The sequence below is a fragment of the Botryllus schlosseri genome, chromosome 16 (genome assembly GCF_051294905.1).
Source record: "Botryllus schlosseri isolate E-star chromosome 16, Bs_hap1, whole genome shotgun sequence".
NCBI classification, from domain to species: Eukaryota; Metazoa; Chordata; class Ascidiacea; order Stolidobranchia; family Styelidae; genus Botryllus; species Botryllus schlosseri.
Window position 1 is genome coordinate 9279281 of NC_137251.1, and position 17972 is coordinate 9297252.

The window sequence follows — 17972 nt, forward strand, 5'->3', positions numbered from 1 at the left end:
TATTTGATTTTACAAGATATCGGATTATCCTTGATCGGTGGATAATCCGCAATTTATCAACGAAAAACTCACATAACTTCGCTTCTACTGGTCGGAATTGACTCAAATTTGTTTTGCAACGTCTTTGAAGACAGCTCAACAATTTCATGGGGTTGGCAGAAAATTAAATAATAAATTAAAAATTTTAATTGGATCTGCTGAGGCCTTTACTGGTTGGAATCGAGTGAAATTTGGTGAGCAAGGTTTTCTACTGCAACCTGACGATTTAAGAGGTGACCAGCTTGAATCGGAAAAAAAAAGTTATTTTTGAACAGCCCTAGCGTACAGTGATGAGCTGATGTTGATTTGTGAGAATTCGAATACATCCGACAGCTCGAGTCTCTGTGGAAATATCACGTCCGAATCGGAACAATCTCAACCAACAATCCATGCGAATCGAATGACTTTTGCGAAGAACTCCAATTCTACATCTGAGCAGAGTAGTCTTTACAAAGGCTAAGGTTAGGGTGAGCTGATTTATATTTGCTTGGAAGTTTGACAGAACAACTTTAGAGTGCTACCAGTCCTATCAGAACGTGTTTACTGCCCGTGTTTGGTTGTCGAGCATCAGACGGACTTTTCTTTTGACTCGAAATCAGAACTAACTGGTCAGAACTATCCAAAAATATTCGAAGCGCTAGTTATAACTGTCCGGAAATATCCGGAACGAAATCTGCAATAGAATCAGAAGTTGATCCGACTGTCTAAAAATTGTGTGAAATCCGGTCCGAACCCTTTCCGAGTCCGGCCGATGCTCATCACTGGTGGCGTAGGAGCATATACTTCCACCCATGGCTTTCGATGAAAACGCCGCCCAAGTTTTGAAATAGTTTCAGTGTTTTCAGTCTCACCGACTCCTGAATCACCCACCTTTTTCAATACTTCCAACTAAAAAAGGTCATCACATCATACTTTGCCGTCCCCTATAGCAGCCTGTCTCGCAGGACTCAGGTGCAACGTCTCTGCATCGAAGGGGTGTTTATTCATCAAGACGGGTTTTTAGAATATTCATATAATTGCGCCCATATATCAAATGTGCCCAACCTTCCCGACGCTACACGCTGTTCGATCTGATGATGAATGAAGATAAGGTTTCCGTGGCCGTACGTACCTGTACCAACTGAGAAGCACTATCGCGATGTCTGTTCTAGAAATACTAATTCGTTTTGAATTGCATTGAGCAGAATTCTGTGTATTTTTCCTGATGAGTTCATGCAGCAGCAGCAGCAGCAGCAGCGTGATATAATGGTCTGAATATACATCTGTGGTACACGAAACTAGCACAACCTACCACATACTAGTGTACCCATCTCCAAAGTGGCAAATTTATCTGAGCTTCTCACTCCCTGTGTAGCTATTAAAACAGAAAGTCCAAGAACGAACGGATGCAGAAGAAGAGGACTAAAGTGCGTGAATCCGTCGAAAGGAAGGGAAGGAACGCAATCCTATACAATACTAATTGCACTGATATGTCGCGCATTAATACTATGCCGCAGCATAGACCAAAGTGGCTAGAGATGAACCCCGCTCGATCGCTTCGACACCGTCAAATCTGTTCATTACATCGCAATGTGTCGTGCGTGGCGCACCGTTCATTGTGTATCTTGAGATTTACTTACGCGCCTATGGTTATGTGTATCAATGTTTTTTTTAGCACACTTCAAACCGTCAGTGTTGGCTTTTCTGTCATGAAACGTTTGAAATTTGTGAAACAGTTAAGTAAGCTTCTTCGCACTTGTAGTAGGCATTGCAAACGGCTCGTCTGGCGAACGCAGATACGTTACATATGATTTCGATGAATCAAGAATCATGCGGAGGTGAAATTAGTTTGCGCGTGTACGACAGTTGTATCGATCACATTTTAACTTACCATGCTATCCAGGGCTCGATGGTGAATGGGCCGATGGATGAGATTACTTGGAGTGGTTTTATACAGTATAATCTAATGTTCCGCCTTCTCTCTTCTCGTGATTACAACAGCCAATAGTTATGTATAAGATCCGAAGGTTCTCGATCGTGTTTTTGATTCTCCTATCCACGGTATCCGTATACCACCTGACTACGAGGCGGTCATTAAAGATCGGAGACATCCAGAGTGCATCGATATTTTCAGAAAAGTTGCAACCCCAAATGTTATCTTATCAATTCCTTTTGGAACCGTCTGTTACGATAAACGCACAAGGTAATACGAATATGGCCAAGTAAAACGGTGTAGATAACATATAGGCTACACTGTATTTTTGGTGTTCGGTAAAAATGTTTTTGATTTATGCTCTGATTGTTTGATTTTGGTGGAGTTTGACTGTCCTATCACAAAAATATATTTTGTATAAGACATGCCGTGAAGATGTATACCTGCGTCCGTGATCAACACGTCGATGTCGTGCTAGGTTTCAATCTTCTGACAACTTTTAATTGATTCGTTCCATCATTACTCCGCGGCAAGGGTTACTCTCAATGGCTATCCGACAGTCCGACATTCAAGTCGAAATACAGGGAATTTTTACTGAATGAATGCAAATCAGTCTACAAGATTACCGGCCCTCGATCTGACATATAACTCTCGCCTATCGACACATGTGTCATCCCTTATTTCCCTCCAGCCTGTGCGCATGCCGCTTTTTTACATTGCATTGACCCGGGTAAACTGTCTGACGTCAAAGACGTCACTCCCAGTCGTTTCGATCCCTTCATATATCTTTTAATTTTATCGCATTCTTGTGGTCTTTTGAAATGATGAAAATTAGTTATAAACTGGTACTGAAGTACCGTTAGAAATCTTGAGATTGTCTATTAGTCGAATAAATAAATTTAATTCCAGCTCGCTGGACTTCGGTGACGTTTGTAAAATCCGCCCACGCAAACAAAGACCGAAGAGATGCTATTAGGGAGACATGGGCAGGAATGAAGTCATATCGAGACGCAAGATTCGTTACAGTCTTTATAGTCGGACGAAGCACTGGCGAGGATGATATTACTAGAGAAGTGCGTTTCGAACAGGAGCGTTACGGAGATATTCTGCTTCTGGATCTACTCGACACTATCGAGTGAGTCAGACCTAAGCACTGGGAATATTTTTAGCCAACTGCATTACATTCCTGAGTTCTTACCAACAAAAATCATCATGGATTCTGCGCCACGTGAAACTGAGAAGTTATCAATGGTGTGAATCAAAATATATTCGCAAGCACACACATTGAGAAATATATTCGAGTCGATATCTGTATTCCGCGTAGAACCGAGGAAAGAAGTCATCAATACCATACTCGTATATTTTAGTACTTCGCTGTACTAAAATATACTCATGTACTCACCTCACCCTACATGTACTCACTGTGTACAGTAGCCTACATGTAGGGTTGCATTTAAAACAAATGGTTGTTTAAATCAATTTAAACCAGTGGTTCTCAATTTTTTTAACTCCAAAGCCCCATTTCAAAAATTTCCTGGGTCTGGCGCCCCCTACGTGTAGTAAAAACAATAGGCAAGTGGTTGAACTCAGGTTTCTGATTGGGACTTCAATATTAGCAATATTTCATGCTTGAATTGCGCCCGAGGACCACTCGACTAATTGACACCATTTGGTTGGATGCGTCCACATCCCGAATTCACCTCTGCGATTGACAATACGGTAAAATTAATTGTATTGGGTTTTGTTTTATTGCTTAGTGCGACTACTAAATCAACTGACAATGTATTACAGATCTTTGCCCACATTAAATTTAGTACTAATCCAAGCTCTTAACTTGAACATGAATGTGGGTCACCACACTACGCAGTGTCCTCCTTTATCATACGATGAAGAAATATTATGACGATTAATTTTGTAGCTTTCAAATACAACAGCTCTCAAGTAAATTTAGGTTTATCATGTTGGCCAAAAAGTTTCTAAGCATCTTTAATGTACAAGGGGCATCACTCTCAAAAGTGGTACAGTGCGTTTCCGATTTCGACACTCTGTGCGATACATGATACAATACCTAGTTCGAAACATTTTGTGAAAAATAACCCGAGCTAGCTGGACGGGAGTGCTATAACGGGAATTGGCAATCCAAAAGTACGCGCAACTCATTTTACATGAATTCAAATGAGCCACTGCATTCATGTAAACATCGTCGTGGTATATTGCGCCCGTGATTTGGCATATTTTGTCGAATGTTACTTTGCAAGGAGAACTCAAGAATTGTTCTGTATGCTGTATAATCATATGTCCTTACACCATCTGCGTTGAGGCCATTTTTCTTCAGCGTCCCCCATACCGCCCGCTGATCCCAGTGCCCCCTATATCGCCCCTGAGCGATTCCGCCCCCTTCAAAATCAAAATCGTCCCCTGGGGGGCGCTGGAGACAAGGTTAAGAATCACTGCTTTAAACAATAGCGTTTCATAAAAATAATACTAAAAAATTGTGTTGTTTTTTAAGTTGTAAAATTATGCCATAATTGTGTAAATACTTTCCAAAACACATGCTGTGTATGCGCCTACGGACAATTGCCACCCGATATAGCCGACGAATACGATATGGCATGGTTGGAACCCTAAAATAATCGGTTCAACAGCTATATAATAAGTAAATGTTTCGTCAAATGTGCTATTTTCACCATATATTTTCAATTGTCAATTTCAATCCACTATGACGTCACAATTGAATATTCGTGACACCATGACTTAAAAAAAATAAAAAACATGTTTTAACAAGGGCCTTGTTTTAAATTAATTTTTGTGTTATATGCAACCATAAGTAGTAAGTACATAGATTACTAAAACTGGACAATAAACAACAACGTAGTAAGCTATAAAATTGATGGCCTTCGAGAAAATTACGATGCAGTGTCGACGTTAATAAAACTAGACGATATAAAACACAACATCCGATAACATGTAGCCAAGAAATGGAGTAATCGCAGAAAACAAAGGTCTGATGGTTATGCTGAAAACGATGGTTGTGTTCACTGGTACAGTATCAAATGCTTGAATTATCTTTCAAGTTATGCACTCGCCAACTCCCGTAAATTGATGTGAATCACATTCTCGAAAATATCATAAATCTAATTTACAACGGCGTTGGCTTTTGAGTCGCACACTTTTCCAAGGACGAAAATGTATTCCTATTCCTTTTTCCCTGAAACACCAGTGATTATTATCACAGGTCGACATAATGAAAAAAAAAATTGACAGAACATCTGAGAGCCATTTTTTTAGGTTGCTGATAACGAATATTACATTAACTTTGCCAGATTGGCTCTTGTTCAGACGATATTTACCCCTCGAAAAGCCCATAATCACTGAATTTACCCTTGAATGTTTTACTTGATAGGAAGAAAATCGTAGTTTTTTTTCTAATTTTATACTACGCATAAATAGATAAATGACTATGAAAAGCCCTCATGTCGTTCCCAGTCATACTATCAATATTAATATGACATATTGTAAAATATTTGTATGTCAAAAAAGTAGTTTGTCAAGCCTAAAAATTGTACTTTTGCGCAACGGAAATACATTTTCTCCTGTATCAATTGGTCATTCTGCCAAGATTAAAGGGGTATGACTCTATAAAATTTGTCCTTGAAAAGCTTAACTACAATACTCATATGCGTCTCATTTCTTTTGACTTGTAAATGGATAATGTTCCGCTATCCCTATCAAACGAGAATCTTAAATCTGGTATCTTTGATGGATTTCAGATTCGAAATTTCATATTAGGAAGGAGTTCACTGCATGGAATTTATCCTAAGATGTAGTAAACTTTTTAAATGATCATATAGCACCCAACTACAAACAATTGGTCCGAAAATTCGTATCTGCATATGGAAAACTTGGAACAAACATGAGCATGAAAGTTTATATCCTGTTCAGTCATCCTGATATATTTCCTGGTGATCTTGTTAATTTGCAAGGGGAGAGGTTCCACCAAGATATCAAAACAACAAAAGAAAGATATTAGAGCAGATGAGATGAAAATATTATCGCAAATCATTGCTGGAACCTTTCGAGAAACTGCACTAAATTGCGTACGGGTGAAAATCGCACAAGAAAACAATTCTGCTTCAAAATAAATGAATAATATTATATTATAACTGATTAATGAATTATTGCCACGTTATTCGAGTATCTAGGTAAATACTTATGAAAATGACTGGAGTTTATTTATGTACATGGTATCCGGGAAAGTCTCTAACTATAATAATTCTTATACAAGTAGATTGAATTTCTAAACTTTATAGTATGGCCGAGCCGATTTTCTATCTAGCCATTACAGCGAAAATGGGAGATTTTGGTCAAAATAGTCTCATGGGTTATCTCCAAAACAAGAGCCAATTTGAAAAAGAAACAAGGTCATATTCGGAACCAGTGCCCTTCCGATCCCCCAAAACCACTCTTACTCTGTCTGTCTAAAAATATATGTTGACCAGCGTTATATATAGCTAAGAGCTATAACGAGCATAACCTATTAGACAATCGGATATATTACTATCATGCCAATCCTTTCGTACAGAAATGTTCCCAGGAAAACCGTAGCGGGCATGCAATGGGCTGCGAATCATCTTCCCAAAACTTGGATATACTCCAGTTCAGACGACGATATGTTGTTACATGTACCCAATTTCGCCTATTACATCGACCGAATCATCCTAAAGACTTCGCCAAGTACACAGAGCCAAGCACCTTCCACGATCAATATGCCAATAATGTGCATATATAGTTATCAGCAGAAAGATCCTCCGGCTAGAGACCCGAACAGCAAATGGTACATGCCTGAGGAATTATATCCCGGAGCATACTGGCCACCGTATTGTCGCGGCGGGTGGTATTCGATGCCTGTTTATCTAACCGGGAAGTTACTTCGCATTTCGAAACGAATGAAATTTCTGTCGTTGGACGATGTTTGGATCACGGGATTGATGAGAATTCGCTATCTGAATGAGCTCTACCGCAATGAAAGCTATCCACTAAGCGGAATGTTGGATGCAGCACCGCTTTCATTGCGAACAGATGGGCAGCTGAATAAGAATATCGATGAATCGGTTTCACGCGTGATTGTGAGTCACGCTTGGGGCAATATCGCGGGCAGAAATGTCGATGTCAAAGAGTGCTTGAGACTGAGATGGAAAGAATGGTCGACATTCTTCTAAATGAAATCGAAACGGATTGACTTCCGCTCACACGGACTTCGCCTACGCCCAATGCTGTAATATGGATATCGATCGGTTGCATATTTTTAGATAATTGTGTTGGCTATACTACCATTCGGTATGGATAAGGGCTTTTCAAAAAACTCTTTTTAGCAAATTTCACACGCTATGACGATTGGCGAAGAAATTGTTAGGTTGATCAGACAAATGCTAAGTCGAAAAAATTGTCCCTCAATATTTTCGATCGAGAAAAATGCTGTACTGAACTTTCTATATAGGAAGAATTCATTGTATTAAAAAAACAAAGTCGCAGCAACGTGGTAATTAGCGATTTCACCAAAGAAACAATGCAAGTGAAGAATTATAAAATAAACGACTTCATGAATTATTTTAAAAAATGCAAGTATTATCATAATGACATCGTGGTCAACAAATTATTCTTTTCATGTGCCATCCGATCGCGGCTTGCGGCTCTTATATCAAATACCGATACTGATTTACTGTACAGTCTCCTCTGGCTTCGGAGAGCTCAGTAATGAAGCACACCGACATTTCGAAGTATGCTCAATAGTTTATTTCTTGTGGTAATACTTACTCAGTGCGGTAAATCTGATAATTCGCTTCTGCTTCAGCATGTTTTAATGAAGTACTTCTACTTTTTGGAAGTACTGAATTTGTTTTCCTCTACTTCTGGTACTTACTCAAGTAGATCTGATTTTCTCTTCTTCTACTTCGTCATATTTTGTGATCTACTTACTTACTTTTCGCTATTTTCAGTGTGTCAAGTAGAAGTAGTTTAATCCCCCAACACGAAAGATAGCCTGAGGAATATCGGGACTGTTTTAACAGAGTAGAATCATTTATTATTCTTAAAAGTCAAGTAAAGCCCATAAATTTTGTTGCACTTCGCACACAGTAGTTATGTAGTGACAAACATGTTTTTACGAAAGTATCAGTGAATATAATTTAGGTACCGGATTGCTTGGCTCCGCTCACACCGCATTGTCGCCCATATCAAATATTTCATCACAGTGAATATGGCCCACCATAAGGTTAGAAACTACAGTTTAGCAATCTAGCAATTACCAATTTAATCGTTATCTAGCAGCACATGACGTGTCCTGCTACTCTGGAAAATTCAGTTTTTTTTTAACGTTACACCTGTTTTAGCAGATCATCTTTGACGCTTTATGGACAAAAGACATGAAATATATTTTCGGATTTTTAGAAGTGGTATTTGCATATCACTTTCAATTCCGAGTATCATACTTTGCGTCCTAATTCCTTTCAGTTATTTTTTCTGCAGAACATACATTTTGAAGCATAAAGGCATACGCGTAGTAATGCCTCTATTTTCCGAAAATAAAGCTACACTAATTAAAAATTTTACGATCCGCAATATTTGTCATTTAAGTATACTACTATAGCGATAATTGTTGAAACCGTATTCGATACAACTTCTCGGTATTGCTCTTCACCTAAACTTGGGGCCTTATAATATTAGGGTAACCATATTTTGGAATCGAGAAAGGAGGACAGTTTTTCAAAATTTTCAAACTAAGAATTCCAGAGAAAAATCTTGAAAAAATGGTCAATTTTTCTCACTTCGTGGTCGGCTGACTAAAAAAAAGGACAACTTTCTCGCTCAGCGCCCGAAATACAGTTTTTTTCTTCACGTTTACAGGTGGTTGACTGAAAAAGAGGTCAACTTTCCGGCTCAGCTCCCGAAATACCCGCCGCAGCGTACTTCGGTGTTAATTTACGGTGTCTCAGTCCAATTTGACAGTAAATTTGACCAACATTCTGAAAAAAGAGGACAAAATCTCAAAAAGGAGGACATTTAGGCGTCCTCGGAGGATATTTTCAAAAACCTGAAAACGAGGACAAATCCTCCTAAAGGAGGACGTATGGTAACCCTATATAATATGGGGTAGGGCCCCATGCTATGATATTCTATAAAACGAAGTCTTCTAGTAAACAAAGGGTTAGTATCTCATTTTCATATCAATACTATAATTTGCATCCCATGATGCGAAAGAATGCTTATGCTGTCGAAAATTGATACCTCCTGGGATGCATCAATACGAATCTACTCTGTGCACCGTCTTCATAGCTCTATTTGCAGCTTGTGACAGTCCATGCGAACGAATTAAGCCTGTTTTCACAACTACTTACTTACTTGAGTAGATTGTAAGTCAGTCAATTCTACTTCCACTTCAAGTAGCTTGAGGTGTCTTTTGGAAGAATTACTTTTACTCGTACTTGAGTAAATTTTTTCGTCGCTTCTTCTACTTCTACTTGAGTAGCTTTCTTGACTACTTTGGCCACCTCTGGTCTTCCGACATCGAAGACTTCAGTCGGGACCTGTATTCTCGCTCTCGTTGTTAGCCTTCACGATTGGTCTCAAATTTGCCTAACTGTGTTTATAGTGAACTGTTGATATAGTGCGATGAAAAATGTACTTACAGTAAACAATGTACTTGTACGTACGTGAGATATATATAAGCGACGCATGTTGGAATGAATAGTAGGATACATGTATTGGTATGAAAGACAATATGTACGTTTCTAATGGGTATGTAATATGACTACGTAATATTGAGCCATGTTTGGTCTTTGCACGGTATTGCGCCTTTATATGCTAGTCTGGTTAACATGGTATGGGAATATTGGTATGTCTGTATTGTTATTTCATATAGTTTGGGCTATGCGCAATGGCATCATTCTAGGGTTGCATTTAAAACAAAAATCAATTTAATTTAAAACATGTTTTTTTAAGCCATGACGTCACGAATATTCAATTGTCTCGTCATAGTGGATTGACATTGACAATTGAAATATAGGGTAAATATAGCTCCTTTGACGAAGTATATCTCTACTATTAATGTTGAACCGACTATTTTGAGAGTTCCAGCCATTCAATATCGATATACGTCGACTATATCGGGTGGTAATTGTCCGTAGGCTCATACAATATGTTATTTGGAAAGTATTTACACAATTATGGCATAATTTTACAACTTGAAAAAACACAATTAAGAAAAAAGACCTTTGCTGAAAACACTGTTTAAAACATGTTTTAAACAAAGTGTTTTAAAACACCGTTTGATTTAAATGCAACCCTACATCATTTGCTATAGACCGCAGTGTTCAGATGACTCGAGTCATGACTTGATCCCGTCAGACTCGAGTCGCCTTTTTCGTATGACTTAACTTGACTGGAATCACCTTTCAAAAATGACTTGACTTGACTCAGCGCTTCGGAAAAGTGGAATGGCTGGTGACTAGGAGCAAAATTTTCGACTCAATAACAAGTCATCAAGTAATCGGCGTCACCTAAATCGCTGTAACTTGTTTATCGTCTGATTATTCACACTGCTGCGCTGGTATGGCTTGTGGGAACAACCAGCCATTCCTTGATTGTGTGTTTACCGCCAACTCAAATCAGGTCGCGGGCCACTTTTCAAATTTCTTAGAGGTCGCGAGCCGCATGATTTCTATATCGCGTTGAAATAGACCACACAGTTTAACAACCACGTTTTAAAAACTTTACGTCGGTATATAACGCTGTGCTCTCTAATATGGACGACGGGCACATTTACCACAAAAGAAATAATTCCTTATTGAAAAAATACAACAAAAAATATCATAGACATCACTGTCATTCTATTTTGAACTATGAGCTGCACAGTGCACTGCACACCTGACAAAGCGAATAAAGAAACGATTTCGGGGTTAGCTAGATACACGGTATTTGCAGGAAAACCAACTCCTCGTAAAGAGTCATCTTATGGGAAAGCTCCAACTCGTTTTTAAGCGTCTCTGTGTTGGTCGTGTATGGACCATTGCACATGAAGGCCCTATGCCCATATATTACGCATTCATGTCTGCTAACTCTTCCTCCATAGAGTGCTATTACCATTGCCAAAGCCGTATCAGCTAGTGAGGAAAAGTGATGTTTCGCGCAAGAGAATAGCTTATTTTGAATAATAGCAATAACAACAGTTTAAACTGAAATCAATTTCAGCATTGGAAAATGCTTTAGTAGGCGTTCTTCCGAAATCTCAAATCAGTTCACGGGCCGCGTGTTGGTGAAACCTAGTTTACCATGTTAACCGTTGTCACCAATAATTTGACTGTGAACAAAGCTTGCAGATTACGATGTTGTAAACTAGCAGTAAAGTGATTTAATAGCAATGTATTTCTGGTCCATATACTGGTCAGTGCTCATGCTCAGTGCTCACCTAAGCCGGCATTCTTGAATGATTTAAATTGAACGAATACAGTTTATACGTGTCTTATCAACAATTGGAACAGTCTGAAATTGTATCTTATCGATGTGTAGGTGGGTAGCGTATTACATCATATCAATTTGTATCATCTTTCTGAGGTTTCGTATTCTATAATAATTATAGAATCTGGCTATGAAGTTAGGCTACCTTGTAGTTCAGCGTATGCGGGACATAATGAATCCCTTTTTGCATGCATATTTGAATTTAAAATACGAAATCCACTAAGTATAAATCGAATCGTCAGCCGTTGCCGCTCCAGGGGATTGGGCTGTTGGATGGCAGCCATAATTTTATATAATGAATATTTGGTGCTTTGTCAGCTAGAATATTTCAAGGAAGAGGCCTGATTTGTCAAAAGAAATTACGGCGTCCTAAAAGCTCCGAAAAAGACCTGACTGGGGATGGAAACAATAAATCGAACGAAAAAGACTAATGCAGACCGTTCTAAAAATGAGTGACAGACGCGATATGACCCAGAGCGATGTGACATACTTGGCCGAGGTGGATGCCAGATTGAGAGACCGCAATTGGTCGCTTCAGCATCCTCCTATCTGTCCATTACGATTAGGTCTTATATATCACAGTGTACAAGTGTGTGTGTCATGATAATGTGTCCTCGGGTTGTTAATAATCACTTGCAATTTTACATGCAAATTTTTGCAACTTTTTTTGATTTTTCATGCAACTAACTTTTTCCTGGAAATATTTGGCACTATATGAAAATAGATTTTTCTCTGCCGTTTAAATTTGAGGTCCTTTCTGATTTGACGTACATTCAGGCTAGAGGCCGAAAATTATATTTTCACTGTGTCAATTTTTTCAGGCTATTGATTTTGTTGAAGTCGCCAACATTGTGTTTTGCTACAGTGCCTTGGATAAGGATCGATTCGAGTATCTCATACCCTAAGAATTCCAAGGAACTCGTCCATAAATGCAACTTTTTAGTGCAACTTTCGTGAAAAATAAATGCAACTTTTCATGGATTTTATTGCAACAAAAACTTGCCCTAGTAACGACTCTGAATCATCACTCATACTTCGAAAATTCAATTTGATTAGAATTGTGACTTGACTCGTGACTTGACTTGACCTGACTTGACTTGAGTCACCTCCAAAACACGAGTGACTTGACTTGACTCGAGTCAAAATGTGTAATGACTCGTGAATCGAAGATAGTGACGTGATCCCAAGACTGCTTCATAGTCAATTATCTATTTATGCGCAGTATAAAAGTACTAGAGGCAATCTCTCTAAACTAATGTGATATTCGTTCAGCAACCTTGAAGACCCCAGAAACGACTCCTGGATAGGGTTGCATTTAAAACAAAAATATATATTTAAAACAAACATATTTCAAACAAGGCCCTTGTTTAAAACATGCTTTTATTGTTGTTGTTGTTGTTGTTGTTGTTTTTCTTTTTTTAGCCATGACGTCAATAATATTTAATTGTGACGCCACAGTGGATTGGCATTACCAATTGAAAATATAGGATAAATATGGCTCCTTCGACGAAAAGGCCTTCCGACCACTGTCATGAACAGACCAACAATATATTTAACCGGGACTAAACCGTTATGCAGCATTTTTACGGTCGGATGGTAATCATCATCAGAACACCCATGCCGTACCAATGATCTATATCTACATGCTGAAACTGTTGAACCGACGAGGGTTCCAGCCACCCCACATCGTATACGTCAACTATATGGGGGCAAATCTTCGTATTAGGCTCATGCTACATGGTTTTTCGGACGTGTTTACAGATTACACAATTACGGCAATTAGACAACGTTTGAAAAAAAACTTTTTTTTTTTAAAGGCATTTGTTCAAAACAATGTTTAAAACATATTTTAAACAAAGTGTTTTGAAACACCGTTTGTTTTAAATGCAACGCTACTCCTAGATGTTCTGCCAAAAAATAAATCATTTTGTTAACCAGCGCAATCAATCCGTAAACTCTACAAACAGAGATACGACCGAACACCGTGATCCGGATTGATCACCGTATTTGAGCTCCCGTGCATTTGAGCAAGATAGAAGACAAACTGATACGGATATTTTCGGCTGACACTCGTCAGGGGTAATCGTCAGAAAGTAGTTGAGAATCGGATAGAACATTATATATCAACAGTCGTATCATTACATTTGACGCGAATGCATGCATAAAAAATTCGAATCATCGAGGTGAACTGAAGACTGAATCTTGAAACAATTTCATAGCGTGGCTTTTGTCAATTAACGTAAATCCCGTACCGCTCTTATCTGAAGTGGGCGAAGCAATTCACCAAAGAGGTACGATATCAGGTTCAGAATATTACGCGGTTTATTCGTTAGTCTGTACAAGATTTTCGAATCGTGAATAACCAAAAACTAGATTGAGTCCTTTCTGCGGAAATATTGAATAAAGAACAGCGCTTTTTTTTTGGTACGAATGACAAAGAACTGTTTCGGTCCCATATTCACAGTTAATATCATTTTCAAACCCGTCAGTGGTCGTTTCAGCGACGGGGTATAATGATGTATTATCATTTGGTTAACTTTACTATCAATTCTCATATTCTACCACGGTAACGTAACTTTTAGCTACAAACCTACATGTCTATGTTTGTAATTTGAATTTATAGTTGGGAATGTTACCGCGGTGACTGTAAGTATGAGGAAGTCTCTCTGAAAACTTTTATGAATCATGCGGAACATCGTATGACAGTAAGGGAACTTTATAAAACATAACTGTTAGGACTGCCTGCAACTTCTCAGTTTTTTGCTGATAACAAACGGCGTGAAAATTAAATCGAATTTGTTGAACTGGAATCACGCGCGACAGAGCTTCTGGGATTGAAAGTATAAAGTGAAGGAGTGAAAAGTACTCTCGAGTATAGTCACGGACAGCAGATTTAGTCTGTGCTCGCATATACTTTTAGCAGCTTCACGTAGCTAGGCAGTTGTAATGTAACAACGGTAACAAATGTAATGACTTTGAATGATCTTCGAAAATTCAATTTGACTTGAAATGTGACTTGACTTGACTGGAGTCACCTCAGAAAATCGACCCGCACTGCTTCACAGCCAATATAATTTTCAAAACCGTTAGTGGGTACTGAAGAGTCTCCAGGTTTCGGGACACTCGATAGAGATTGTTTACGTCATATCTGCTTTTCACGAGCTTTTGCGAAACTTCATCTTCGAGAACCGCAGGGGGTTGTAGGTTGTAGGTTGTAGGGTAGGGTTACCATACGTCCTCTTTTAAAAGGATTTGTCCTCTTTTTTGACATTTTTGAACGTGTCCTCGGAGGACGCCCCTTTGTCCTCTTTTTTTGAGATTTTGTCCTCTTTTTTTGAGATTTTGTTCTCCTTTTTGAGAATTTTGGTCAAATTTACGACCAAATTCGACTGAGATGTCGTAAATCAGCACCGAGGTAACGCTCCGGCGGGTATTTGGGAAGCTGAGTCGGAAAGTTGAACTTTTTTTAGTCAACCACCTGATAAAGTGAAGGAAAAGACAGTATTTTGGGCGCTGAGCGAGAAAGTTGACTTTTTTTAGTCAAACGACAACGAAGTGGGAAAATCTTCCATTTTTTTTCAGGATTTTCCACCGATTTTGCAAGTTTGAAAATTTTGAAAAACTGTCCTCTTTTCAGATTTCCAAAATATGGTAACCCTAGTAGTGTAAGCGAGGAACATAGTGACGTGTTTCAGCTGGCTATGCATGATTTGGAAAGAAGATACTGAGGTGGGGTTGGGGCTTGCGGTCCATTATATCAGCAGATTTCTCAGTTTGTAGACCCAAATCATGCAAAAAAAAAAACACTCCGGGAATTTGTTGAAGTGTTTCCATCCTTTTATAATTCATGGTAGCCAACATTTGTGCATATTCCTTATTTTGTTAGTGTGTTTGTACGTCCAATAAGGAATTATGCGTAAGGGCGATTTTGAGTAAAACGAAAAATCACAAAAAGTGACATTTCCTAAAGACTAGTGATACTTCAAATGAAATTTTTGTATGTTAGTGATTGGTTTGGAGTAGCAAAACACAATACATACAATTTTTTTCTGAACTAGAATTTTGCAATATTTTGTTACATGGTGCTATTTGTAGTCCATAGTAAGAGAAACTTGATCATTTCACAGACGCAAGTCACTCAATCAAAACCACTTCTGACGATTTTTAAAGTGTTTGCATTGTTACTTGATGTATGAGTAAGTTCTATTTGTTCATATTATCCTTTTCATCAGCGTTTTCTTAATTCCAATAAATAATTATTGTGATTATGAGCAATTATGAGTATAAAATCAAAAATTAGATAAATTGACATTTCTTCAAAATTTGGGACACTTCAGAAGAAATATTGGTATTTTGGTAATTAGTTTGGAATACTAAAACACAACACATAAAAATATTCCGCCAACTAAAACTTTTGTAAAATTTTGTTGCATGGTGTAATATGGGGGAGGGCGCCATGCCATGATATTTCCTAAAGGGGGGTGTTCGAGTAAACAAAGGATATAAGTATTCCATTTACATATCAGTACAATCATTTGCATCCCATGATGCGGACGAATGCTGATTCTGTCGAAAATTGATACCTCCTGGGATGCATCAATACGAATCAAGCTACACCTTCCGTATAGCTCAATTTGCAGCTTTTGACAATCCATGCGAACGAATTATGACCGTTTCCACAACTACTTACTTACTTACTTGAGTAGATTTAAAGTCAATAAAGTCTACTTCAAATATTTTAGGGTTACTATCAAAAGTACCACTTCTACTCGTACTTGAGTAGATTTTTGCGTCGCTACTTCTACTTCTACATGAGTAGCTTTCTTGACTACTTTGACCACCTCTGTATCCAATAAGAGGTATAAAAAACGCCATAAAGTCCCCCGCAGCATACCTTCAAGGTGTAAATTGCAGACGACATCCATGGCGCTATTCAGTGGTCGGGAACCTATGGCTCGCGAGCCATATATGGCTCTTTTGGGTATAAGATATGGCTCTTCGATAAGTTTTCAATTTTGTACCTACTTTATCAATATTCCAGCAACTCGTTGGTAAATTTTCATGACAGCGAGAATAATTATTCTCGTAGCAGTATACAAACATGCCTTTTAGAGGCCAAGACAGTGGGGTATCCAGAGGGTTAGGGGCTCGTACCACACTCCATTTAATTACCGAAATTTAAGTTGCTGTCACACCGGCGACTAACACCAATCGCGAATTCGATCTAGCTAACATCACGCGCCTATAAATCTTGGATTGCACGATACCTTGATTGACGAAAGAGAGTAGCGGACATGGCGACACTTGTAGGACAATGCAGTTTTCAAATACACATTGTCTTCCTTATCTACACCGAGAAATAAAATTTCTTGGATGTGACACTCACAATTATAAATTTAAATTAAACACAATGCCATAGCTATCCATTTTCTTGATTGGTTAGTGGTTATCCAGCACCCCCGTAATAATGTAGGTGTGTAACGCAACATTAGCCTACGTTACAACGAATATTTTAGAAGTCAATCAATACTTGCGATGGATTTTAAGAATCAACGCGACAATTACATTTGATTAATATCATTGACCATAAATTCTAATGTATTTGCGATGAGTTGCGCACTGTTACACACAGGTGAGGCTTGGCCCGTCGGTGCTTAGTCTGAGCCTTACCTCTCTTTTCGCGCTTTGTTTACGAACAATAAATATGAAAATTCCGTGATTTTGGGAATAAAAATGTTCAAAATCTAGTCATTCATAAACATCGATAGAAGATACCAATAACCATTGAAGGGTTCACAATTTTTTTCCACTGATCCCTGACGACATCTGAGGCACTTCCTCCCCTAACTCCACGTAACTGACGTATCACGCGGTGGGTATGTACTTCTAAAGTGACCATGGCTCCACCTACTCATGTGGGCAGAAAAATATGGCGTACCCTACGAATCCCGTATATTAGTGCTACCAATACGTCACAGATATTACATTGTGACGTAACAGTTGATTTACATGTATGGCTCTTTGGGAGTTACAATTGAAAATATTGGACCAATATGGCTCTTCGGTCGAAAAAGGTTCCCGACCACTGCGCTATATGATGAGGTCCAGAAAATTTGAAATTGCTGCTTGGAAGAGGAAGATAACACTTTTGTAGTCATCACGGGAATGTAGCTTGTGTGTATGCTGATCCCTTACCATATTTACAGCCCGGGTGTATGTCTGATTTCATTGACTTCGCCAAGTCGTTTCGAATCCTTTCTTTCTTTTCATTGTATCGCAATAGTGTGATGACCAGATATCCGGAATATGTATAGATGGGGGTCTACACAACGCATGATGACGCCGCTGTTTATTGTAAAGTTCTAACTATGGTGACATCACGGTGTCAAAAAAATAAAATGCTACAAATTCATCAAATAATCCATAGGTTTGAATGCCCACTACATTATTGCTGAGAGGTATTTAATGAGCAATAAATGCTGTCGTATCCCCCACCCCACCCCAACGT

General features: G+C 38.6%; 1 protein-coding gene across 1 annotated transcript; it reads left to right on the forward strand.

Moving 5' to 3' along the window:
- The first annotated feature begins 1298 nt into the window (after positions 1 to 1298).
- On the forward strand, positions 1299 to 8456 carry LOC145459328 (beta-1,3-galactosyltransferase 1-like). The gene is made up of 3 exons (XM_080337972.1): positions 1299 to 2221; positions 2861 to 3086; positions 6534 to 8456. The coding sequence occupies exons 1-3, from the start codon at positions 2029 to 2031 to the stop codon at positions 7168 to 7170; spliced, it is 1056 nt and encodes a 351-aa protein (XP_080194098.1). The 5' UTR covers positions 1299 to 2028; the 3' UTR covers positions 7171 to 8456.
- The last annotated feature ends 9516 nt before the right edge of the window (positions 8457 to 17972 follow it).